General features: G+C 42.2%; 1 protein-coding gene across 3 annotated transcripts in view; it reads left to right on the top strand.

Moving 5' to 3' along the window:
• The first annotated feature begins 2,151 nt into the window (after window positions 1–2,151).
• The window catches only part of IL18R1 (interleukin 18 receptor 1), a 45,571-nt gene continuing 20,129 nt past the window's right edge, over window positions 2,152–27,593 (top strand). For 2 of the 3 annotated variants that reach the window (XM_029049709.1, XM_029049729.1), the window contains exons 1-5: window positions 2,152–2,235; window positions 5,131–5,260; window positions 18,385–18,634; window positions 23,693–23,873; window positions 25,032–25,194. In XM_029049709.1, the coding sequence (XP_028905542.1) occupies window positions 5,194–5,260; window positions 18,385–18,634; window positions 23,693–23,873; window positions 25,032–25,194 (661 nt within the window). In that variant the 5' untranslated portion in view covers window positions 2,152–2,235; window positions 5,131–5,193. Of the gene's footprint in view, window positions 2,236–5,130; window positions 5,261–10,144; window positions 10,304–18,384; window positions 18,635–23,692; window positions 23,874–25,031; window positions 25,195–27,593 lie in introns of those variants that run through there. The other variant, XM_029049724.2, reaches the window with a different exon arrangement.

Below are 27,593 nucleotides of genomic sequence, written 5' to 3'. Positions count from 1 at the left end.
CCACTAATCTGCTGTGTGACCTTGGGCAAGTCACATAATTTCTTTGTGTCAAATGTTGTTTAAAACTGTGAGCCTCATGTGGGACAGGGACTGTGTCCAATCTAATTAGCTTTTATTTGATCCGGCTCTTAGAACAGTGTTTGATTCATAGTAAGTGCTTAACAAATACTGTCATTATCATTATTATTATTATTGTTATTATTTTGGGACCTTTGGCTAGAGGACCAGAATTTCAGCCTCCTCATGATTCAGGGTCTACAGCATTCCTGAAGCCAAGACAAAGACTACCATAGCTACTAACCTTCCTGAGGTTATATCGAGACCTGTGGCTGCATGGTCTGTTCTTTCTTGCTGCATGCCAGGGGCAGGCAGTTGAGCAGTGGAAGATGAGAGCACACATGGAGGCAAGGCTTCAAATTGCCTGATGTTTCTCTCAGCCATAATGGAGAATCCCAAAAAGCAATTCAGTGATTCAATCTTGTCCCCTCCAAGACTTCTCCTAGGTTTATCCCTCACCCTCTTTACCTCTACTGCCCATCTAGTGCTCTTTTTTACTCCCAAAATAGTCTATTTACTGAACCCTAATCTCAGCAATCCCATCTCCAACGTCTTGCTTATTCCTTTCCCCCTGCCTAGAACTCTGTCTTTCTTCAGATCTGCTAGATCACCACCAGCCCATTCTCAAAACGTTTCTGAAATCCCACCTACTCCAGGAAGTGATCACTAATTTCCATCACCCTCTTATATTTATACCAACAGCCACTCAATGCACTCATATATACTTTGATGCGATACTTCACTTATTTATTAAATTTTCCATGTTCTTACTATTATTTTTAAAAAATTGTGTATGCTTCAATCAATGATTAATTAATAGCATTGATCAATCAATCCAACAATGGTATTACCTGAGCACTTACTGAGCACCATACTAAGTGTTTGGGATTGTACAGTACAACAGAGTTGGTAGACAGGTTCCCTGCCAACAATGAGCTTACGATATAGAGAACAGTTTACAATCTAGAGATGTAAGTCTCTTGATGCTCCTGGTTGTCTTGGTTAGGATTGATGATCACCAATAGCTCCTTATTAAGTTCTCCCAAGTGCTTAGTATGGTTCAGTGCTCTCTCTATGTAATAATAAGTATAGCATTTCTTAAGTGCTTAACTCTGTGCCAAGCACTGTACTAAGTGCTGGGGAGGATAAAAGCAGATCGGGTTGGACACAGTCCCTGTCCCACGTGGGGCTGAGAGTCTCAATTCCCATTTTATGGATGAGGTAACTGAAGCACACAAGTGGCAGAGCTGGGATTAGAACCCATGACTTTCTGATTCTCTGGTCTGTGCTCTATCCACTACACCATGCTGCTTCTAGATGTTTAATAGATGTACAATAATTTTGCTGATTGCTTCACTGATTGATGGCCCCAGTGAGCATGCCAGTTTATACTATCACTCTAAAGAAAACCCTAATCTACAGTATAGAAGGCACAGGGTTATTGGTGAATTTCTCTCCACTGTTTTTGTCCTCTGTGATGCAGCCAGAATTGGACCCGGATTGTCAGTGTGAAGAGTCTGGGCCAAGGAGATGATGTGACAAGGAGGGAGGGAGGGAAGTGGGGAGGAAGCTTGGAACAGGGAGATGGAAGACTGGAGAGGAGATCAAAAGGGGATGAGGAGAGGGCATTGACTGAAGAGGGAGAGGAGGGGAGATGGAAGGGGTGACATTAGGGGCATTTGGGAGGCAGTAAAGGGAAGACCAAGGAGGAGGAGTGTGACAGAGGGGAGTATTGGGAAGGAGGTATAGGGTGAGGGAGGATGGAGGTTGGATTGGGTGAAAGTAGGCCTGGGAAGAGATGGCCAGGGTGAGAGAGGGATGGAGGGCCGAGGGTGAAAGGGGAAGAGAAGGGCCCAAGTTGGGCGTGAACAGATGGGGAAGGCAAAAAACAACTGAAGGATGGAGACGGGGTAGAAAATTCGGGCTGCGGGAGGCAGTCCAAGGGAGTGCGACCGGCAGGTAGTTTCAGCAGCTGGCAGGCGGGCACCTCGCCAGGCGTGGTAGGCGGGGCTTGTGCCACACTCAAGCCCCGCCCCTGGGGAGAATGGGTTTCCCCAACGGAGCAGAGGCGCTCATCGCTTCTTCCTTTCCCTTTCTGCACGAGCCTGCCTCCTCTCTCCGCCGTCTCCCCCGCTGTCTGCAGGCAGCTCTGCTCCTGCCCCAAAGCGGGGACCTCAGGTAAGCGGAGCTCACTCCTCGTCCTCCTCCTTCTCCACTTCATCCTCCTCTCCTCCTCCTTCTTTTCCTCCTCCTCCTCCCCTCCTCTCCTCTCTTCCTCCTCCTCCTCCTCCTCCCAGTCCTGTTCTCCTGCCGCTGCCGCCCCCGTCCCTGATTGCTGCACTATCCACCCCTGGCTCCTGTCACTCTCCCCCGGGGGACTTCGAGGGCAAAGCAAGCAATACCACTCCGGGCTTCCTCCTTTGCACCTGGAATTCCCCACCTCGGGATGTTATCGGTTCCTCTGCAGGTCCTGGACCGTCTGACAGGTGGTTGGCAGGATAGTCTGGGTCATGGAGGGAAAATCCTTGCGGAAACTAACAAGGCACATCCCAGCCGTCTCCGTTTTGCCGGGGTTGGGGCATTTTGAATCTGTAACCGAAACTGTGGAAAATCAAAACTAAAGAAAGTGCTCTGCTCCTTAGTGTAATAAAGAGAAAGGGACTAAAGCAGCGTGGCTTAGTGGAAAGAGCATGAGCTTGGGAGTCAGAGGTCAAGGGTTCTAATCCTCGCTCCACCACTTACCAGCTGTGTGACTTTGGGCTAGTCACTTAACTTCTCTGTGCCTATCACCTCTTCTGTAAAATGGGGATTAAGACTGTGAGTCCCACGTGGGACAACCTGATTACCTTGTATCAACCCCAATGCTTAGAACAGTGCTTTGCACTGTTTGCAAATCACTGCACATAGTAAGTGCTTAACACATAACATTATTATTATTATTTACATTGACCAGTATCAGGGAGTCTAGATTCTGAGTATACATCAGGGAGTATAGGTCCCAGAACCACACTGGATTTTTCAAATTGGCAGCCCATTGCTGACTCAGCTTCAGTTCGTGGTCATCTGGAATGCTTACAATTACTTGTGTTTCAGTAATGCTTTTCTCTAAGGTGTTCAAAACACTCCCCTTCAAATCATATAGTGCTTTTTAAAGTGAGAAAGTAGAATAGACTTCTCCTTTAAGTTTCCTTTTCTAGAAAAGTGTGAAAACTAGCAAAAAAAAGATTGTTACTATCATTCTAAGAGGATTTGACAGTGAATCTTCACCTTTTGTGGTTATGGTGGTAAAAAAAAAAAGCACTGTCTCTTTCATCCATAGGCACATAACATGGTAGAGTATTTTTTGAGCCCTAGGCTGATTTGGTGAGGAATGCCTTCAAAATGGGTCAGTTCATTCATATATTATTGTACTGAGCCCATAGATTCATTTGCATTCATGAACTTTTTTTCCATTTGAATACAGGGAACAAGCATGAGCCTATTCCCAAAACCATGCTTTTATGGTATTTATTGAGTGCTTACTCTGTGCCAGGCACTGTACAAGCTCTGGGGTGGATACAAGCTTATCAGGTTGGACACAGTCCCTGTCTCACATGGGGCTCACAATCTCCATCCCTATTTTACAGATGAGGTAACTGAGGCACGAAAAAGGTAAATGAATTGCCGAGGGCCACACAGCAGACAAATAGTAGACCCAGGATTAGAATCCAGGTCCTTCTGAATCCCATGCCTATTCTCTAGTCATGAAGCCACACTATTTCTCTTCTATTTCAGAGATGATTTAAAGTACTAAATTATCTTAATACTGTTATTACACTGTAGTGTAGTATTTGAGTGAAGCTACCCTCTCAAATTTGTAGCCAACTCAGATTCACATATCCTAAAAGAAGTGATGCTGCATATTATATTTTCCCTAAAATGATTTGGAAAATGTGGGAGGGCGAAAAAGCTCCAACCCTGATATTATGTCTATATGAAGTGAACTCTCTCTCTATATGGATATTTTAAACCCTAGTAATATTTTCAAATTTATTTTAGAACAGTCAATCCTTTTTTTTTTGGCTGTGAAAATTTTTCCAAAGGCTTTTACATGGTTGAATACATTTCCTAATTGAAATTATAGTGCTGATATTGGTGTTATTTGTTCAGTGCTTACTATGTGCCAAGACACCGCTCAGAGTAGCACCTGGAGACTTTCCAGTACTCTCGATTATGGGAGGGAGAATCAAGCAGAGACACATGCAGTAGCTAGTGAGTGGAAGTCAATCTGCTACAAGTCAGAACTCACCTGCGCTGGGCAGCAGCAGAATGGGAGAGAGTCGAGGGCAGAGATTTAGGTTAATTGCATGAAAGGAGGCAATGGTAAACTGCTTCTATATTTTTACCAAGAAAATTCTATTGATACAGTACCATAATGATTACACATGGAGGTGGGACTTTCTGGGAGAGATATTTCCATGGCGTCGCTATAGATTGGACCCGACTGTACAGCATAAGACAGCAACAACATCTGCCAAGGACTTGTGCCAAGCACCTAGGTTGGCTAAGCATGGGATTCATTCATTTATTCAATTGTATTTATTGAATGCTTACTCTGTGCAGAACACTGTATTAAGCACTTGGGAGAGTACAGTACAACAATACATGAAGATCACACAGGACTTGAAGTCAGGAGATCTGATTCTGTCACTGGTCTATTCAATGCTCAAGATTCTATCCTGGGTTTACTGCTTGGTGGCATTACTCAGAGATATAGATTTAGGCTTCTTCAATATCCAGGAGAAATTACTATAGATTTAAAATAAATTGGACCCTGGAATATTAAGAAGGTATTATAAAAATTTAATTGAAATTTTAATCTATAGCATTTATGATTTTGCTTTTTCAGGCTTCTGATATCCATACCTTTCAAATGACTCAACCGTTCGAGGCCAGACAATCGAGTAACTTTCTGCACGTGTTGAGCCTGTATAGATTCTTTTTGATGAATGTTGTCGAATGACAGACCAGGACTAATGAATGCTTTGAAGTCCAATAAAAATTTGGATTCTATGATCTTGTCGTATTTTCCAGGGGCCCTTTCAATAAAGGTTGAACCTCTAGTGCCTGCCTTCCTTGAGAAGCAACTTCCAGCTGATGGCAGCCATGCCTTGGAGAATGCTGATCTCTTTCCTTTGCATGCGTATGCACAAAGCCACCCCTGGTGAGTAATAAAACTGGGTAGATATGTGAAGACTTCCAATTGGATTTGGAATGTCAGAAAATTACCTAGGGTACATGGGAGACCACAAGCTAATCCTCATTCATCAGTGTTGTAATCTTTCTTAAAATCAAGAAACAAAACGAGCATCATCTTGAGTGTTATAAATAATAATGGTATTATAAAATGCTTGTTGTGTGCCAAAACATGGACCTAGAAGCTGTCCTAGACACAAGATATTCAGATCAGATCCAGTTTCTACCTCACAAGGGGCTCTCAGGGGAAGTAACTTATCCCTATCTTAAAGAGGAGGAAACTGTGTAGACCAGTGGCAGAATCAGATCTCCTGACTACTAGTCCTGTGTGGCTTCCTTGTATGTACCAATCAGTCGATCACTCGATCAATTATTGAGTACTTATTATGTGCAGAGCACTGAGCTAAGCGCTTGGGAGAGTGCAATCAACAAAAATGTTCAGTCCCTGCCTTCTCCACTCCTCAAGAACCTCCGAAGTCTGCCGATCCACCTCTGCATCAAAGAGAAACTCCTTACCATTGGCTTTAAAGCACTCAATCAACTTGCCCCATCCTACCTCCCCTCACTAATCTCCTACTACAGCCCAGCCCACATGCCCCCTCCTTTAGCACCAGTTTACTCACTGCATCCCAATCTCATCTGTCTCATCGCTGACCCTGTTCCACATCCTCCGCCTAGCCTGGAACTCCCTCTCCCCTCCATATATACCAGGCAACCACTCCCTCCACCTTCAAAACATTGTAAAGGTCACATTTTTCCAAGAGGCCTTTCCTGATTAAGCCATCTTTTCCCTGGCTCGCTCTCCCATCTGCGTTATCTATGTACTTGGTTATATTACCTTTGGACGTTTCACATTAGTCCCCAACCCCACTGCACTTATGTACATATCATTAAATTATTTATTCACATTCATTTCTGTCTCCCCCTCTAGACTGTAAACTCACTATGGGCAAGAAACATGTCTGCTAATTCTGTTCTATAGTACTCTCTCAAGTACAGTGCTCTGCACATAGTAAGCTATCAATAAATACTATTCACTGATTGATTGATATGATAAAATAGAGTTGATAGACACATTCCCTGACCATAATGAGCTTTACAATGTAGAAGGGGACTATGATAACTATTCTTTCTGCCCTTCTGCTCCATTCTTCACCCTCCATTCCTTATTGGAGACTGCAGCTCCCTTGCAAACCCTCCAGTAGACTTAAGTTGCAGCAAAAGGGGATTTGGTTAGCAATGAAGAACTTCCTGGTAGAATGTATGAAATGTATATTTCAAAGAGTCTCTTTAGGTAAAAATTGTCCAAATGGGAACTAGGGTACATTGCCTCTTAAGATTCTTTTTGCTCCTCGGATTCCTCATTCTTTTGTGCTCCAAGTGAGACTTTATAAAAACCATCACCCTTGCCCTCCTCCCTTCCTTAACTTCTATTTTTAACCACTCAATCTCCAATGGCTCCTTCCGCTCTGCCTTCAAAATGTCCACGTCTCCCCCATCCAAAAAAACCCCACTCTTGACCCCACTTCCCCCTCCAGTTATCGCCCTATCTCCCTACTACCCTTCCTTTCCAAAATCCTAGAACGAGTTGTCTACAACCTATGCTTAGAATTCCTTAACTCCCATTCTCTCCTAGACCCCCTCCAATCTGGCTTCCGTCCCCTCCACTCTACCGAGACTGCTCTCTCTAAGGTCACCCATGACCTCCTTCTTGCCAAATCCAATGGCTCCTACTTCATTCTAATCCTCCTTGACCTCTCAGCTGCCTTTAACACTGTCCACCATCCCCTCCTCCTCCACACCTTATCTCACCTTGGCTTCACGGACTCCGTCCTCTCCTGGTTCTCCTCTTATCTCTCTGGCCGGTCATTCTCGGTCTCCTTCACAGGCCCCTCCTCCCCCTCCCATCCTTTAACTGTTGGAGTTCCTCGAGGGTCAGTTCTTGGCCCTCTTCTGTTCTCCATTTACACTCACTCCCTTGGTGAACTCATTCGCTCTCACGGCTTTGACTACCATCTCTAGGCAGATGACACGCAGATCTACATCTCTGCCCCTGTCCTCTCCCTTCAGGCTCGCATCTCCTCCTGCCTCCAGGATGTCTCCACCTGGATGTCGCCCCGCCACCTAAAACTCAACATGAGCAAGACTGAGCTCCTCATCTTCCCTCCCAAGCCTGGTCCTCTCCCAGACTTCCCTATCACCGTGGATGGTACGACCATCCTTCCCGTCTCTCAGGCCCGCAATCTCGGTGTCATCTTTGACTCGTCTCTCTCATTCACCCCACACATCCTATCCGTTACCAAGACCTGCGGATTTCACCTTTACAATATCGCCAAGATTCGCCCTTTTCTCTCCACCCAAATGGCTACCTTACTGCTATAGGCTCTTGTTATATCCCAGCTAGACTACTGTGTCAGCCTTCTCTCTGATCTCCCTTCCTCCTTACTTGCCCCGCTCCAGTCTATTCTTCACTCTGCTGCTTGTTTAATGAGATGTACATCACCCTGATTCTATTTAGTTGCCGTTGTTTTTATGAGATGTTCTTCCCCTTGACTCTATTCATTGCCATTGTTCTTGTCTGCCTGTCTCCCCCGATTAGACTGTAAGCCTGTCAAATGGCAGGGACTGTCTCTATCTGTTGCCGACTTGTTCATTCCAAGCGCTTAATACAGTGCTCTGCACATAGTAAGCGCTCAATAAATACTATTGAATGAATGAATGAACTTTGAGACTCACAGCTCCTCCTGTCTCAGCATCTCCAGAAACAATGTGGTGTGAAGAAATGAGAAACAGAAAAGGGAGAAAGAAAGTAAGCACAGACCAGCCCGGTGCCTCAAGCCCTAGAGCAGTCTAGCTAGGTGGTGGCACTAACGGTAAGGAACAATGCAATGGAATAAGGAAAACAAGCTAGTTTGAGGGTCAGAATTTGCTCCTTGTTCTTCCTTTTATCTGCAGTGGGTCCTGGGGAAGGTATTCCATCTATGCTGAGATACCCCATAGGGGAAATAGTATGATTCAGGAGTGATGGAACATTTCAGGCAACCTTAATTTGGCTCCAAAGGTTGGGGAGAAGGATGGTGAGTGAAAGAACTCCTTTCTTTCACTCAAGGAAAGAACTATATTCTTGAATTCATGCTCCACTCTGTTATTTTCTCCCCTACCTCAGTTTCATCCACCCCCATAAAATATTTTGAGAAACTCAGCAGGGAAGGGCCATGGCAGTATGGCCCCAGGAGGAAGTGTGAGCATGAACAAAGCAAGGAAACAGTGAAGATAAGCAACACAGAAAGGTGGTGCCTCTCTGTAACCTGTAGTAATAAAGGATAATGATAGCTTGGATAAATTAAATGCCCAGGGAATTTATCAAACCTCACTTTTTTTTTTCATTTTAAAGTCACCAAATTTGAACTCCTGCAAGGTCAAATTGAAGAATTTGAATTTCACTCTGCTCTCTTCCCCTGCTCAGCCTGTATAATAGTGGTGCCAATGACCAGTGAAATGGCCTGATTAAAGGAGGCAGGAGAAAGAGAAGAAAAGACAAAGAGGCCAGATAGATCATCCACCAATTGGATAATTAGTTCTCAGATAATCAATCAATAGCATTTTTGACTATCACCAGTTATTTCTTCCCTCAAAACAAGACCTCCTCTGCTTCATAAAATGGCTTCTCCCTTGACAGTGACACCTGATAAGATGGACTAGGATGAGCTGGAGAGACTTCTGGAATTCTGGGCTGTTTTTGGTTGTGGGCTGTTTTTGGGAAAGGAAGTTCTATCTCTAGTCATTGCTGAATAGTGTGGAGGTCTCTTTCTTCAAATCCCTCTCCTGCTGATTCTCTGAGGATATTTTAACTCCCAAATGTATAATGATGAATATAATTCTTCCTGGTCTTAGGGCAAAACCGCATGTTGAAATTACACTGCTGAGCCATCAGAATCAATATGAATTGCTGGATTCTACGGGCAGTCCTGAGCATAAAGTGTTTCAAATTTCAATGAATGACACTGAGAGCATTTCTAAATTTGCACCCTGTTTTAGCTTTTCAACACATCTGATTTGATTTCCTTCAATCAAAAGTATTTGCTAAGCACGGACTGTGTGCAGAGCACTGGCATACAGTAGAGTGTGTGGATGTGATTCTAGCCTTCGAGATTTTTACAATCTAGCAGGGGAAACAAACACTGAAGTAAATTACAGTTAGGGGGAAGCAATCGAGAGGATAGCAAGTGATTAGAGAATAAGCAATACTAGGGGAAATAATGTGAGGAAGTGAGAGAGGGAGGTTTTCTGGAGATGTAATTTTAGCAAGGCTTTGGAGATGGGGAAAGTAGTAGTGATTCTAGTAGGGCAAATTTAGGGTAATAGTCCTAAAGTGGACTTTAGGTCCCGTGACTTCTGGGGAGCAGTCTTTTTCCAGGACTTTGGAGGTTGTGGAGATAAAGAAGCCTTAAGGGAGCCAAGAGGAGAAATGGAGAAATAAAAGTTACAATGGGGCCTGGAAATAAGGGGGTAATTTTCAAGGGGGCAAGGTTACATGTTCACCAGATAGTCTCAATAATAGATCTGTTTTACTTCAGAAGAGGTTACAGTTGCTAGCCTACTGTTGATCCTCTGTGACTTGAAATAAATTCAATATTTCTCATCTATAATTGAGTACAATAGTCTGGGTCATTCTGGTTGCCCTACTTTAACCAGTCTTGGTTAGGGAAATCAATGCCCAATTTCCAGTATTTTTCCCATAAGAAAACTGGTTTTGACCAGTTATGACGGTTTTTCAGGAACCAATTGTGACATCAGCCCAGGTCTGTTGTTAGCTAGAAATGGAATGGATCAATATGAGAGGAACATTTACCAAGTGGAATTACCCTTGACTGCTTCAACTCTCCAGATGGGTTCTTACTCTCTGTTGATGTTACTTTGGTGTTTCTCAGAGGTGGTAATGAATAACTCAGCAATAACTCTTTGAATCTGTAGGCATGAGAGTTACGCAGTTTTGATCAGACACCCAGAGGTAAATTACTGACCCAGTTTAGAGTTGCTCTAAATCTGCATTGGGTTTAGATTGAGATTAGATTACCCTCCAGTCACAAACTCTATGATTGAACAAAATGGTATGTTGTTAAGGAAATTTTTAGTGATGTAGAAATCCACTGGGGTTGGTTGCTTAAGGCTATTAATTAGGATATGAAGTTTAGGGACTTGAGAGACCCTGTCCCGAGAAGAAGAGACATTGCTGGTGCTCCCCTGTTATATGAAACTCAGCAGAATCCTGAGATAGTTTCACAGCTTTATGGCTGATTAGAGAGGTTCCACATGTCCTTTTATCCCAGGTGCATTGAGCTTTAACGTTGAAGAGAAGAAATATTTATATTGATGCTAAAGATGAAACAGCTGGCAACTCAGTAATATTATAGTATTCCTTTAAATCCAATAAATCAATCAATTTATTTATTGAGCCCTTACTTTGTACAGGGTACTGTACTGAGTGCTTGGAAAAATACAAGTGATTTTGATATGACTTTGAAGGTGGGCAGAGTGGTGATCTGTGTCATTTATGAAGTGGGAGGGAGTTCCAGGCCAGAGGAAGGACGTGGGCTAAGGCTAGGAGTAGGCGGCAAGATAGATGAGGTTGAGGTAGAGGAAATTGGCCTTAGAGGCGTGAGGTATGTGGCCTGGGTTGTAGTAGGAAATCAGCGAAGTAAGGTAGGCGAGAACAAACTGAGTGCCTTAAAGTTGATGGTGAGGAGTTTATTTTTGATTTGGCGATGGATGGGCAAACACTAGAGTTTCTTGAAGAATGGGGGAGATGTGGAATGAAGGGTTTCTCTTTTAAATGATCCAGGCAGCAGAGTGAAGTATGGACTTGAGTAGGGAGAGACATGAGGCAGAGAGGTCAGCAAGGAGGCTGAGGCATTAGTCAAGGCAGGGAAAGTGTAGTAGCTGTTTGTATGGAGAGGAAGAAGCAGATTTTAGTGTTGTTGTGAAGGTAAAACCAACAAGATTTGGTGACAGATTGAATATGTGGGTTGAATGAGAAAGATGAATTGGGTATAATACCTAGGTCACAGGCTTGTAAGACAGAAAGACTAGTAGTTCAAAGCATTCAAAGCATTATCTGTTCACTGAGTGTATAATTAGACATTTCACATAAAAATCAGGATAAATCTGACACTTCCTTACTGGATTACTATGGTATGGTTTGGACTTGGAGAGACCAACAGAAAGACTGATAGATATCACAGGGAATCTTCAGTTACTAAGTAAATGAATGAGAATCACACAGGATAATGTAAGGAAACAGTCAATCTTTTAGGATTTTTGTTTTTTTCTAATGTAGCTAGATATTAATTTGTGCAGTGTTAAAAGATGCTTTATTCTGTAGTGAGCTACAAAATCAGAGCCTTCAGCTGCACCAACTTTCTAGAAATAATCAAATTAAAATTTTACCATATGCATAAAACTGCACATTTCACAGTTTCCTAATCTGAACCATAATTTGGTATTACTTCATTTATTCATTCAATTGAATTTATGAGGACTTTCTGTGTGCAAAGCACTGTGTTAAACACTTCTCTCCCTCTCCCTCTCTCCATCTCCCCTCTGTCTTTATCTTCCCTCACCACCCTTGGCTCAGCACAAATTCTGACTACTATCTTTGAAGATCTGATTTTATCTTTTGCCCAAATATGCTTGGAATCTCCAGCCCATTTTCAGGGGATTTCAAATTGAGGAGATGGATTTCCAATCCCAATCTCTCCTCCTGGCATCCTGCACAGTTTCAATTCAAAGACCTCTTTGTAGCCTCCACTATAGGTCTCAACATATTATTTAACCTTAGGCTGATATTATATCCTATCAACTGAGACAGGCTCTGATTTTTGTAGGCTGCCCCAAGGAATTTTAGAAAATATATAATTTTTCCAGGATTGGGAGGGTTTGTTCTGATTCAGTTGGTCAGCTGATCTTGCACCAATTTCTAGCTGTTTTCCTCATTTTAAAGCTTTGGATCTCAAAGGTCAAACAGGACCACACCCAGTAGATTATATAAGTGTAAGTGTGAGAGAGAGAAGAGGCGAAGGGGAGAGGGAGGTGAGTGCATATACACATATAAACTTCATCCTCAAAGAAGATGCCCTTGACCTTTCAATTCATGGGTGTGTGTGTGTGCATGTTTGTGTGAAAGAGAGAGGAAAAAGCCAAAGTGGTATGGCCATAGTCATCACTACAGAGTGTACCACCAAAAACTGCCTCTTGCTATGCTGTCATGTTTGATGTTTGTAGTCCCTAGCCCTGTCCATTCTTGTTTGCATGTTTTATGACCATTATGAGGTTTCTGGTAGAAAAGAACTGCTCCTTTATTTCAATGCTTCTGGAATTTGACTTCAGGTTTTCAGGCAGAACACAGCACTGTCAAAGGCTTCATATTATTGTATCCTCAAGATGTTTCTTTTGTCCTTTTTGCTTACAGTTATTCAATTTTACCTTACCAAACTAAGGCAATTTTAGGTATCCTACCGTAATCCATTCTCCTCATGTCCTACCTGATATAGCTGTGTTCAGGTGAGAATAGGAGCAGCATGGCCTAGTTGAAAGAGCGTAGGCCTAGAATCAGAGAACCTGGATTCTAATCCTGGCTCTGCCATTTTCCTGGTGTGTAACCTTGGGCAAGTCATTTCACTTCTTTTTGCCTCAGTTGCCTCATCTGTAAAATGGGTATTTAATACCTGTTCTCTCTCCCCCTTAGACTGTGAGTCCCATGTGAAACAGGAGCTGTGTCCAATCTAATTGCATTATTTCAACCCCACAACTTAACAGATGCTATTATCACTAGGATTAGTAGTATTAGCATTAGTATCCAAGTATCCTATCTGATCAGTTGCTGATGAGAGAACTGAGGTACAAAGAAGTAAAACAACTTGCCCAAAGTTACACAACAGCAGCAGTATTAATTTTAATACTATAATTAAGTATAACATATTATCTTTAATGCTAGGACAATAACTTCCAGTTCTTCAATATTTGTGACCCTTGTTTGCCATTTGTTGTTCAGTGTAGTCTATAAGTGATGCTGCTCACTTGGTAGTTGGTAAAACAAGTCTTCCAACTCTGTTATATTATACTTTCCCACATAATACACTGCTCTGCAAACAGTATATACAATTGATTGATTGCTCAGGTTTGTTCCAGTTAACTTTCTGAGACTTGTAGTACTGCACTGCAGAATGCTGGGAATTTTAACTCCACACTGTTTCCCATCCCATTCTCTTTTTTTTAATCGTATTTTAATCAGTCAGTCAATCATATTTTTTGAGCGCTTACTCTATGCAGAGCACTGTACAAGGGTACAAAGCGAGAATACAGTATCCCTCCCCACATTGAGCTTACAGTCTAGAGGGGAAGACAGACATTAATATAAATAAACAAATTTCAGATATGTTTAACTGAATGTGTTAAGTGCTTACTGTGTGCCAGGCACTGTTCTAAGTGCTTGAATAGATACAAAGTAATCAGGTTTGACACAGTCCATGTCCCACATGGGACTCACAGTATCAATCGCCAGTTGACAGATGAGGTAACTGAGACAAAGAGAATTTAAGTGAATTGCCCAGGTCACATAGCAGACAAGTGGAGGAGGTTCTTCTGACTTTCAGGTCTGTGCCCTATACACTAGGCAACACTGCTTCTCACAGAGAGAGAAGACAGACAATCATGGAGTGGCAAACCCCAATAAACACTGTGGTAGTTGAGTGCTTACTATGCACAATACCCCACTTTCAACAGAACTAGCAACAGTATGGTCCGTCTTTGCATCTAAACTCCTAGCCCTGTGATCAGTCTAATGATATTTGGACTTATTACTCTAAGAATCAGTTGTGTTTTAATTGATCTTCGCTGTTAACAATTTGTGCAAAAGAGAAGCAACTGAAATGAAGCCAAAAGACCTTTTAACCACCACAAAAGGAACTTGTGTCAACCACCTGAGAGAATAAAACCTAGCAGCTGTCAAACCTCAGATGAAGTAGATTGATTCTTCCAGGATGATTCAGGAGACTTTTGAACTTAAAACAAATGTTATTTCACATTCTGGGAAGGCATTTAAATAAAAATACACTTAAATATAATGGATCAAGTGTCCAACTTCGGGTTATCTCTCCACTCCCAACCCATCTCCTTCACAACAGTAAGAGGCAGGGGGACGGAAGAGGGAGGAGAGGGTTAATGAGAGGTGAGAAAGGGTTTCAATCTACTATCTAAAATGAGGTATCAAGATCCTCTCTGATTTTAATTTATCTGGGCTATACCTGGCCCTCTACACCATGCATGCATAACTAAGAGGAAACCTGTAATTCCCAGTTCTGAACCTGCATTGAAAATTACCAAGAAATATCCTTCCCTTTCTCCTTCTCCCTCATTTTTAATTAAACACTGCCATGGCACTCTGTTTTCAGAGTACTGCTTCTTCCTCTTTCTTAGAACAAGAAGCACATATTCCCTGCATCACTTACTCAACCATTCTAGCCTCCCTTATTCATTGCAGGACGCAGTGTAAAACATCTAAGGGACTTCCTTTATTTCCACCAACCTTTTTCTCTCTTTTCATGTCTTTCTCATTCTCTCGGCTAAAGCAAATCTCCTTTCACTTTTCTGTGCTTTAGGCAAAAACAAATTAGCCATTTGCCACTGGAAAAATTTAAACCCTAAACTTCCATGAGTATTTTTTTCCATCAAGTGACTGATTTCACCTAAATGATTAATCTCTTAATCAGTGGTATTCAAGGGGGACAGCATGGCCAAGTGGAAAGAGCACAGGCCTGGAAATCAGAGGGTAATAATAGTAATTGTAGTATTTGTTAGGCACTTACTATATGCTAAGCACTGTGTTAAGGTCTGGGTCAGATACAATATATTAAGGACCCACATGGGGCTCACAGGCTAAGTAGGAGAGAGTACAGATATTGAATCTGCATTTTGCTGATGAGGCAACTGAAGCATAGAGAAGTAAAACAACTTGCCCAAAGTCACCCAGCAGACAAGTGACTGACCTGGGATTAGAAGGAGAATGGCCTAATGGAAAGAACACAGACCTTGGTAAATCACTGAGCCTCAGTGTCCTCACCTGTAAAATGGGGATTAAATATATCTGTTTTCTTTTCCCCTTAGACTGTGAGCCCCATGTGGGAGAGGGACTGTGCCCAACCTGATTATCTTATAGCTAATAGTCCCATCAGTTAGTACAGTGCTTGTCATATAATAAGCACTTATCAAATTCAACTGTTGTTATTTTTGGAATCCATCTGTTTATAGGGCACTTTTCTAAGCACTAGGGAGAGTGTGATAGCAGTGAAAAGACACAATTTCTGCCCTTAAAAAGCTTCCAATCCAAAGGGGGAGAAAGGCAGACACTGATCATTTGCAAATACTGGAAATAGGGGGAAAAATAGATTCAACAAGTAATGAAGTTCACTAGGATGGAAACATGAAATTACATGTTAAGGGAGGCTGCAGATACATTATGTGCTGAGTTACCATGTCTGCTTTCAGTATTTTGTAAAGTGATTTGGAACAGCCCCAAATATTTAATAAATGTTCAGTGTTCAATAAAATGTTCAACTTTTAATTATATTAGGGGAAGCAGATGGGATGTGCACCTGTCCAGGATTTTGTGTAGTAGGAGTGAAGGTATTTGGGTGCCCACTGTGTGCAATGCACTGTAGTAAGCATTGGGAAAGTGCCTCATTAGCATGCGGCAAGTTCCCAGCCCGTAAGGAACGAATACCCTAATTAGGAAAATGGTCTTTCACAGTGTTTGCTCTGCCAAAGAGAATGAAGAGGGGGCAGACCATCCATGTAAACAAATAAATAAGATCTGAAAAGTCCAGGAGAGAGGACAGGGAAAACTAGGTAAGCAGGACTTGGAGAAGTGGGTTAACACACCTAAACTTAGTGATACCTGGTTGGCCAATGCCCTGGTGATGGTAACTTATGTCATATTGGGAAAGAGATTAAAAAGTCTGGGTGGAAAGGTAAAGTTGTTGGCAGCCCCAAGAATCAGAAAACATCTGGGTTTTATAATAATAATATGATACTACTATTTGTTAAGTGCTTACGTTGTGTCAAGCACTTTTCTAAGTCCTGGGGAAGATGCTAATTAATTTGGATAGAGACCCTGTGCCTCATGAGGTTCACATTCTAAGTAGGAGAGAGAACAGGTTTTGAATCCCCTTTTTACAGTTGAGGAAACAAAGACATGTGAAGTGACTTGCCCAAGATAACAAAGGAAGCAAGTGGCAGAGCTGGGATTAGAAACCAGATCCTTTGACTTCCAGACCCGTGCTCTTTCAACTAGGCCAGGCAGTCTGGATCAACCCTAAGAAGGTTTGTGTAAATGGTGGATGTGTAATGTGCTATTCTAAGGGGAAATGGTCAAAAAGACTGTATTTAAGATTTTGTGTAAGATTTTTTTAAGATATGTGTGTAAGATTCTGGTAGGTAGACAGTTTTTGCTTTAAACTTTGTTTCACAGAAGCAGAGTAAAGTCACAGGCCCAGGCGGTTCTCAATATATCTTTGTTATATATTTAGGCCGGTAACTCAACTAAACACTCCTTCTACTCTCACTGTGATAATCATCATGATAATGATGAGAGTAGAAGGAGCATTTAGTGGGGTTTCTGAATCAGTGCCCCTGTGCACCATCTCCATTATCATTGTAACTACTATGAACCTTCTGCAATTAATCAGTAGTATTCACCAAGTGTAAACTCAAAGCCAAAGACACGACTCTAACAAACTCCAATCAAGTATAAGAAAAGGGATAATTAGTTGTTCAGTTCTCCATTTTTGTTCAGTCAACTTTGATCCCAACTACTACATCTCCTTTCCTATCTTCTATCAATCAATCAATCAATCATATTTATTGAACACTCATCGTGTGCAGAACACTGGAATAAGCTCTTGAGAAAGTATAATATAAAAGAGTTGGTTAGACAACTTCCCCACCCATAAGGAGCTACAGATTAGGGGGTGAGACAGATATTACTATTTTATTTCAATAAATTATGGATACGTACAGAAGTGCTGTGGAGATGAAGGTGGGGGTGAATAAAGGGTGCAAATCCAAGTGCAAGGGCGACATAGGTCTGAAAGCATAGAAATAGGCCATTTCTTCACATCCAACAAGGCTTCAAAGTTAAATTTGCAACACCTCATTCACATGCATACAAAACCTCACCCTTAGCACTTGTGCATTTATTTTGCAGCGTTGTACTTTTGCAACATAAACATATTTTAATATATCTGTACCTTCTGTTATTTATCAGTTTTATTCTGGTGTGTAAGTACTGCTTCCTGCTTTATCCTTGTCCTTTCATCTCTTTTTCTATCTGCAAATAGTTTTTGTTTGTATCCTCTATTAAATTGGAAGTTCCTTGAGGGCAGAGAATGTCTTCTCCTAGTGTATTCTCCTAAACACATAGTACAGTCGCTAGAACCCAGCTGTGCTCAAAATACAGTTTGCCTGGCTCTTGCCTCAAATTTTCCATCTGTCTATAAGCTGTGAGCTCTCTAGACTGTAAGCTCATTGTGGACAGGGAATATGTCTACCGACTTTGTGTATTGCACTCTCCCAAGGGCTTAGTACAGTGCCCTGCACACAGTAAGTGCTTAATAAATACCACGGATGGGAATGATATAATGGGGATCGTTAATAGGTCAGTTCTCCCCTTCGTAACTGGTTTGGGGCAACAATGAACTCTCTCTGGGTCTTGGCAAAGAGAACTCTTCATCTGCTCCCTTTCTGGATTACGTTGTCTGCAGGGATTTCCTGGCCCACAGCCAGAGGAATATCTGGTTACATTTTCTTTTTTTGGGGGCCCATCTTAGCCCTATCCCTTTTTAAGGACCTCATTTTCAGACTGAGCAGGTCTCACACAGATCTTGAGAAGATGCCTTATATCTCTAGCTAGTTGTCCACTTTACTAATTCCTACCCAGAACACCCACTTTCATTTCATCCCATAACATTTCCTTCCCTTCTAAAGAATCCAGTTGTGCTCTCTAACCCTGTTCCTTTCTTACCCTCTTCCTCTTTGAAGAAGCACTATGTACTTCACGTGAATCCATTACCGTACTAGAAGGGGAACATTTCTACTTGAAGTGCTGCCAGGAGTCGAGCTCTCCATCTCCTCAGAATAGAAGCAAGCTGGTAAAGTGGTTTAAAGGACCAGTGAATGATTCAGTGGAGCTGAATTCCAGGTCAATGAAGAGACTGGCTTTTAAAGAAGATATTTTGGAGTTTTGGCCAGTGGAATTGAGTGACCGTGGAACTTACTACTGCACCATCCAGTGAGTACCTGATACCTTGGAATTGAGTGAGTTATGCATACCACTCTAGATACATGTTCATTCATTCATTCAATCAGACATATATTTACTGAGTGCTTACTGTGCAGAGAACTGTACTAAGCACTTGGAAAGTACAATTCAGCAATAGAGACAATCCCTGCCATTTTAGCAACCTGGTTGGTCAGAAAGTGGATCTATGATTGTCTCCAAATGGATCTAACCTGCTAGCCCTTTCTCAGACCTCTTTAGCTGAGAGTAAATCCCTTATAGGTGTTAAGATGCTTCTTTCACATCAAATGTTGAAACTCTCGCTGGAGCTGAGTTGAACCTATTTTAATTTCCTTGGTTCATAGGTTCCCTTTCCAAACTTCAAAAGAAAAGACGTAATGACCCCAAATGCAGACTGAAGCAACTAAGGGTCTGAGGTAATAACTCAAGCATTCCCTAATTTCTGAAGAGAGTGCTAAAGTTTTGGATCACAAATTCCCTAAACAAAAAATTAGCAGAGAATTATGTGATTTACTGTTACCTAACTAGATTCTTGACATCCTTCTGAATGACTATGGACAATGATCATAATAAGAATAGTGATTTTTTTATGTGTTTACTATGTTCCACACACTGTACTAAACTCTGGGGTAGGTAAAAGATAATCAAGTCCAGGACAGTTCCTGTCTCACGTGGGGCTCAGATTCTAATGGAGAGGGAGAACAAGTATTGAATCTCCATTTTACAGATGAAGAAACTGAGGCACAGAGAAGTAAAATGACTTCCCCAAGGTGCCACAGCAGGGAAGTGGCATTGCTTAGTGGGAAGAGTAAGGATGCGGAAGTCAGAGGGCTTGGGTTCTAATCCCAACTCTACCACATATCTGCTGTGTGACCTTGAGCAAATCCCAAACCTCTTTGTACCATAGGGATTTTGTGTCCTTGTGTGGAACAAGGACTGTGGGCAACCTGATTATCTTGTATCTACCCCAGCACTTGGTATTGTGCCTGGAATGTAGTTAGTGCTTAACGAATGCCATTTAAAAAAAAAAGTGGCAGAGCCGGGATTAGAACCCACATTATTTGAACTCCCAGGCCCATGCTCTTTCTACTAGGCCATCCTACTTCTCGATATGCAGAATACAAAGCAGCATCTTCTCTCTGTCCAATCTTTCTTCCATGTATACGGTCTACAAGCCCTGCTGTTGGTCCACTGGATAGAGGACTGCCCTGGGAAATCCAGAATCGTGAGTTCTAGCCCAGTTCTTCCTGTACCTGGCTAACATGGGCAAAGATTACACGTGCTCTTTGCAATATGCTGCATACTTGCCCTCCTTCTCATATGAAACATGGTTAACAGGGGCGAGAAAGTATGATTGGTACTGTACTAGCTTCTAACCCTAAAATAAACCCCTCAGCTCATATTCTCAGTTCTGAAGCCTCAGGTCTGAGACTCATACAGTGTCCCAGAAGGGAGAAGCAGCATGGCCTAGAGGATAGAGCATGGACCTGCCTTTCCTCTCTGTGAGAAGCAGTGTTGTCTAGTGGATAGAGCACTGGCCTGGGAGTCAGAAGAACCTGGGTTTAAATCCTGGTTCCTTCACATGTCTGCTGTGTGACCTTTGGCAAGTCACTTCATTTCTCTGTGCCTCACTTACCTCCTCTGTAAAATGGGGATTGAGACTGTGAGCACCAGGTGGGACATGGGCTGTGTCCAACCTCATTAGCCTGTTTCTACCCCAGTGCTTAGTTCAGTGCTGGCCCAGTAAGCTTAACAAATTCCATAAAAAAGGGGAGATACCATCAAGTTCATTATGTCTATATATTTATATTGAATGTTAGAATTTTTTTAATTTATGGATTCGGGCTCCTAGGGCAAGCACCTGTGCTAAACATCAGGGAAAGTTCGAAGGATATTGAGTCAGACAATTTGGGTTTATCTTTTCTCGCCCCTTAAATTGTAAGGTCTCTGTTACAGAGGCCATGTCAACATTGTATAAGTAGGCAACATGTCCACATGCTCCACGAAATAGGAAAGAGATAATTTATTGTTCATTAAAATATACTATATCTGTCTGTTGGTTTTCATGTTCATGACACAGAATTGTAACACAATCTTAAATAAGAAGCTGGAGACTAGACTCTCTGCCCATCCCATGCCTCAGTTGGCTATATCAGGCTCTATGCCTTATGTTTGCTCCAAAAATACTCATTACCTTGTTTCAACACTCAGAGAAGCAGCTCAGATTGTGAGCCCCCCGGGATGACAGGAACCATGTCTAATTCCCACCTGTGCTTTCTCTCCCAGTGCTTAGTACAGTGCTCTGCACGTAGTCAACACTTAATAAATCATATTTTTTACTCTTAATACCTCTCTGCTCGCCTTGAGATAAAAGAAGTCTTTTTAACTGACCTGGAAGTCATGTGATCCAGGTCTGGCTACCTGGGAGTATAACCTCCTTTCTGTGGCCCGACTGGAAGCTAGAAAATCACTCGGCGGGGAAATGTAGGACAATAGGCAGACCATCTCCTCTCTGGGCTCAGCAGGCCTCCCTGATAGTGAAAGGGGAAATGTAACCCACTGAGGTGTTAGCATGCATGGAGAAGACAGCACCCTTCCTATATAACTAACTCTTTGTATTGGAATCTCCCAACCACTTAATACAGTGGTCCACACACCTTAAGTGTTCAATAAATGCCATTGATTGATTTATTGATACAGCATCATACAAAAAATATATGAATGCCAGTGCCAGGATGGTGCAGGAGGCCTCCCCTATCGAGACAGGAAACAGATACGACAGAATTAATAAGGCACAAAATAGGGATGCTTGTCAGTCCTGGGAAAGAATCAGAGTACAAATCAACAAGAGTGAAAACTCACTCTTCCTAAGTCTTTAAGGCCTACTTGGCCTAGGGCAAGAGTAGCATTAAGAAAGGGATCCAACTGGGAAATTCCCAGACTCCCATAAGAGTACAAGTATCCTCTAAGGTGGCAGCTGAGTTGACCAGCAGTTCACTCCAGGGCTCATGGGGAAATGATCACTGAGGGAGAACTTTCAGGAGCAGATTTTGCTAAGCAATCAAATCCTTTCCTGAATCTACCCACAGCAATCGATAAATCAATCAGTCATATTCATTGACTTACTAAGTGAGAGTACAACACAACAATATAAGAGTCACATTCCCTGCCCACGACGAGTTTACAGCATTTGGCAGTCATTTGAATCCCTCATGCCTGTGAAACTGGTAGCGACATCTTGAATGTCTAAAACACTCAGCACTATAAATATGGGAGGGAGGATAGGAGCCTCTAGGACCCCAGAACTCAGACTGCCATATTGCATATGGCTACAGGGAAGAAGTCAGTGGGGTGTTCCAAAGGAGGTGAAGCTTGGTTTATAAGAACAAGTGAAATAACCATATGTGGTTGCGTCTCTAAAGGAGTTACACAAGAGCAAAGCAGACAAGAAAGTGTAAAGAACATATAATAAGTGAGTGTGTGTTGTGGGGGCTGATTACCGAAGGTCGTGGGCTGACTATAATCAGTTGGAGCTAATCTGGGAAGACTTTCTGAAGGGCATGAACTCAGGCATTGTGTGTCAAAGGGGAGTGGTTAGGACACCTAGTTGGAAGAGGCTTGGAAGGGTGAAAGGGTGAATCCGATGCCTGAGAAATACACAGTGGTGTATTTGACTGGGACAGAGAGTATGAAATAATAACAATGATAATAATTTATAATATGCCAAGCATTGTACTAGATGCTGGGGTAGATAGCAAGTAATCAGGTTGGCCACAGTCCCTGTATCTTAGTGGGAGAGAGATGAAGTGGAGAATGAGTAATGCTCATAATATAAACCATCAACCATCAATTTATTGAGTGCTTACTGTGTAGAGTACTGTAGTAAGCACTTGGGTGAGTACAATACAATACCACAGACGGATTGGACTTGGGTGAGGAAAAAAAAGGAATGAATTCCAGGTCAATGCTACTGATTTGTTTTTTGGAATATATTGTAAATGCTTACATTAATATTTTTTTGACAGTTAACCACCAATCATTTTTAGCATTAATTCATTCAATCGTATTTATTGAGCATTTACAGTGTGCAAAACACTGTACTAAGCACTTGGGAGAATACAATCTAACATCAAACAGACACATTCCTGCCCACAGTGAGCTCACAGTCTAGAGGGGGAGACAGACATTGATATAAATAAATAGATAAAATAGATAAATCAATAAATAAATTACAGATATATACATATGTGCTGTGGGGATGGGAGGGAGGATGAATGAAGGAGAAAATAAGAGCAGTGGAGAAGGAGTGGGAGAAGAGGAGAGGAGGGTTTAGTCAGAAAAGGCTTCTTGGAGATGTGCCTTCACTTACTATAATCAAAACTCTATACTAGGGTCCTAGAGGAAGTTTACTGTATAATGGGAAAAACAACATAAATTGATGAATATTCAATAACAAAGAATGTCAGAATAGATAATTGTGAACATGTAAATAATCAGTAACTAATAAAAAGGTAAGTGGCTAAAATGGCTGAGGAAATGGTATGATTGGGAAGGTGGAGGGCTTATCGGGGGGGACATCCTGGAGGAGGTGTTTAATGAGACATTACTGTAGTTTAAGATGACTGCACTAAAAAGGAAAGTTGCAGTGAGTTAGAGCGAAGTTGGTCTCAATCTTAAAATATAATTTCAGCCGGATTGGGTGAGCTCTGGGTTCAAATATGACTGACCGGCTAATCACTAGTGTGAAGGAGGGCTAGAGTCCTTGTAACTTGGGTGTCAATTAGACTTGAAGGTTGGTTGGGGCTTGCAGAAGAATTTCCTTCTTCTCAGGATGGCACCAGTCATTTCCGAAGTGGCTACAGCAATGGCTTCCCCCAAGAAAGTTCAAATCATCCCCATTCCCAGCTCTGGGACCTACTGCAATCTATCCGGTGGAGTTTCTAACATCTCAAACACCAACATGCCTCTCCCCTTCTTCTCCCCTTGTTAGCTTCTCAGCAAAAGCAACATGAATTATATTATTAATCTCCACATCCATGTCTTCCCTAGAATTGGAGATAACATTTCCAAATTAGCACCCTGGGATTTGAAAGTAATCAGAAGAGACGAAGGCAGGTGTTTTAACTCAACTCATATAACTTCTAAGCCCGTGGAAGTTGGAAAGGCCTTGAACATCGACTGTACCAACGATTACTACCAAGAAAGAGCTTTTAACAAGTCACTGATTACGGTAATTATTGGAACAGAGAGATTCCTCTGGTGTACGACTGATTCATGGTAGTAAATTGATGGTGAGCAGTCCATTGCCAAAGTATGTTTGTGCAAACTAGCTGGCATCTGTGAACCTTTCTTGGGAATTTGGAGTTGACTCTCTCCTCACCTCATCCATCTCCTTGTATGTCCGTTTCCCAGTCTCCTCCTCTCTCCTTTCTCCCCATTTTCTCTTCCTTTCTTCTTCTCTCCTGCATACAGCTGGGAATTGTTCTTGTCTGTCCGTCTCCCCCGATTAGACTGTAAGCCCGTCAAACGGCAGGGACTGTCTCTATCTGTTGCCGACTTGTTCATCCCAAGCGCTTAGTACAGTGCTCTGCACATAGTAAGCGCTCAATAAATACTATTGAATGAATGAATGAATGAATGAATGAATGAATGAGATCTAGTTATATGTCCATTTCCGGTCCCCTCTTCCCCCATGTAGTTTCATATTATCAGTCCCCTGAGGGCCAGGGACTGTGTTTAACTCCCAACTGTGTTTAACTCCCACTTGCACATTTTTTCCCAAAGCTTAGTACAATGCTCTGCACACAGTAAGTACTTAAAACTGTCATTACTACTCTTAAGAAGTAGAATGCTCCAGACAAAAGAAAAGGTTCTTCATTTACAAAATTGGGAGTCAGAAGGACCTGAGTTCTACTACCAGCTCTGCTACTTGTCTGCTGTGCGATCTTGGGCAAGTTACTTAACTTCTCTGATCCTCAGTTACCTCATCTGTAAAATGGGAATTAAGACTGTTGGACCCATGTGGGACATGAACTGTGTCTAACCTGATTAGGTTGTACCTACCCCAGCCCTTAGTACAGTGCCTGGCATGTAGTACACGCTTAACAAAAACATTTAAAAAAATAGGGACAGTGGATCATTTGCCAAAAAATACTATTCTCTCTATGTACAAAAAGCACTTAGACTTGCTAGCAAATTTGCAGATAATTCTCCATACCATCCCCTTGTAGAAGCAGTTTCCAAAAGCTTTGATTCAGAATTTACTGCTTTTTATTGCTTATTCTTTTCCCCTTCAAAAGAAAAACTAGTTGAGAATTTTCTTGGTTGACCTAACATAGGCATAATTTTTACTTGCAGAATTACCATTTACTTGCTTTTTCTTAAGCAGAACTGTTCCAGTTTTACAGAGACCAATACAGTGAATGTCGATGCTGTTTTGGGCAAAAATGGAGTGGTGGAAGATGCTGGATATTACACCTGTTTTTTTTTCTTTTATCATGAGGGAAAGATCTACAATGCTACTAAAACATTCAAAGTAACCGTAAACCAAGGTAAGAGGGATTGTGGAGTTCCTAAGGGGAGGGGATGGGCTATGTGTTTCATCTGCTGGGGTGATAGATGGTCCCCTTTTCTTTCAGGGTGCCATGAAGCCAGTCCAACTCATTTCCTTTTTTCCCCACTCCCTTCTGCGTCTCCCCGATTTGCTCCCTTTATTCATCCCTCCCTCAGGCCCAGAGGACTTATGTACATATCTGTAATTTTTTAATTTGTATTAATGTCTGTTTCCCCATCTAGACTGTGAAGTCACTGTGGGCAGAGAATGCATCTACCAGTTGTGTTGTATTGTACACTCCCAAGTGCCCACTACAGTTTTTGGCACACAGGAAGTGCTCAGTAAATATGATTGTTTGATTGGTTGGACAGAAATCCTCTTTGGTGAATTCCTCAAAGATTTTTCCCTTTGTTAATTCTATTTAGCATCAGTGTTGGCACTGCTAGGGAAGAATAGGATAGGAGAGGAGGCAGGTTGGGTCTTCCCCTACAGTCAGGCCTGGGGTTCTGAAGGGGTATCCACCATTTCCCCTGGGAATTTGCTTCCCCTCTCCTCCGTAGACTCCCTCCCATCCTGCCCTTTCTCTAGACCTACACTTTTACCCCTCTTCACTTCCCGAGGTTTGGAACAGAGCCGGACTCCAGTCTAGGACAAGTGGCAGCATCCAGTCGCATTGAAACTGTTCACCCCATTCCTAGTGCCTCCCATAGCTTGTGCACTAGTGGCAGAAAATATTCCTAGGCTGTCAGTACCAAACTGTTCCCAACTCTCCACTTGCAATTGGGACTTGACAGGAAGATTTTCCCACCCAACTGGATCGTGGGGAACACTCAACAGGAAAGTCAGCCACCAATCACATCTTGCCCGAGGGAACCAATCAGAAAAGGCCAGTTAATAAAGTGAAGACATTTTCACTGTTCTGGGCATTGTACATTAGCAGACTGCTAGCTGTTCACACTATGCGTTCAGGTAATCTGTAGTATATTTTCAGATAAAGCTGAGGGAAGGATGGAGGAGATGGCTTTCTCACAAAGCCCTGTGTCTTCTCCAATCACCTCACCCCTTCGCAGACCATTTCCAATACACACACTCACACACACACCTGCCCCCCACCCCACCCCGTGACCTTGCCCCAACTTCTTCCACTCTCTCTGGACAATGTTGCAGAAATGATTGCTTCCTACGTAGTTTGCTGTTTATAACACCGGCTGTTGTTTTTGTTTTTGCCTCTTAGTCTAACAAATTTAAACTAGCAGTGATTATTTCGAACTAGATTATGAAAAATCTGAATTAGGAAACCTTTTCAAAATTATATTTTCATTTGTAATCTCCTTGCTATTCCAAAAATGTGCATTGTCCAGAGCAATATTCAGATGTCTTGACATTTTAAGGCTGGAGGAGGACTTTCTCAGCAAGAAAACAGATGAGATAGTACTTCATCTCTACCTCTGTCCCTCTTTCTCTCACCTACACCCTCACTCAACCCCACTAATCTAATTGCCTTTGAAAAATCCTGACTTCCTGTTTCTGCTCTAGTGACATTATCATCACCCTACTGTTCCCATCCCAGAACCCACCTTTCCTCCCAAGCCTTTCCTCCCAAGTAGCCATCTTCCCTTCCAGGTGTAACTGTTTTCTAGTTGGCTTGTTCTGTAAGTCCTCTGGCACTGTAGAGAAAAACCGTAGTCTAGATTACTGCTAGTAATAATGGCAGTAATAATGATAATTGTGGTATTTGTTAAGAGCTTACTATGTGCCAGACCCTGTACTACAAGCTCTAGTAATGTGGAATATGGATTCCTGAGATTTTCTGGTCTGCTCATATGTAATTATGCAATTTAGAGGAAGAGCACAGAGTTCTTTTGTGGAAATGTGACTGGGGCAGGGTGACAGTTCTGGCACATATTGCCTGACTTCTTAGTACTGGTCACTTAAGGTCATTTGGAAAGCCAAAACTGATGTTCAAGCTTGAGAATTGAAGGACCCATTTTGGTGTAAGTGGCTCTCTGCCTATGGAATGGCTTCTTGACAAAACACAGACTAAATCCATTGGCATTGAATCCCCATTTCAAGGCCAACTGGCTTCAATAAATGGAGGGAAAATTAAAAAATGCTAATCTCCTGAGCACTTAGGGTTCAGAGAATAACTATCAAAAATATTTATTTGTGTTTTAAATATGTTCTTCCTTTTGCTGAATGTTCTTAGAACCTCTGAGATTGAAGTTTTTTAAAAATTGACTGAGTAGTCCTCAAAAATCTCCAGTGGTTGCCTATCAACCTTCACATGAAGTAAAAACTCCTCACTATTGGGTTCAGAACTCTCCATCACCTTGCCTACTCCTACCTCACCTCCCTTCTGTCCTTCTACAGCCTGCACACTTCACTTTTCTGCCGCTC

This window comes from Ornithorhynchus anatinus, chromosome 2, assembly GCF_004115215.2.
Source record: "Ornithorhynchus anatinus isolate Pmale09 chromosome 2, mOrnAna1.pri.v4, whole genome shotgun sequence".
NCBI lineage: Eukaryota > Metazoa > Chordata > Mammalia > Monotremata > Ornithorhynchidae > Ornithorhynchus > Ornithorhynchus anatinus.
Note: the sequence above shows the minus strand (reverse complement) of the source record. Positions and strands in the feature narration are given on the sequence as shown.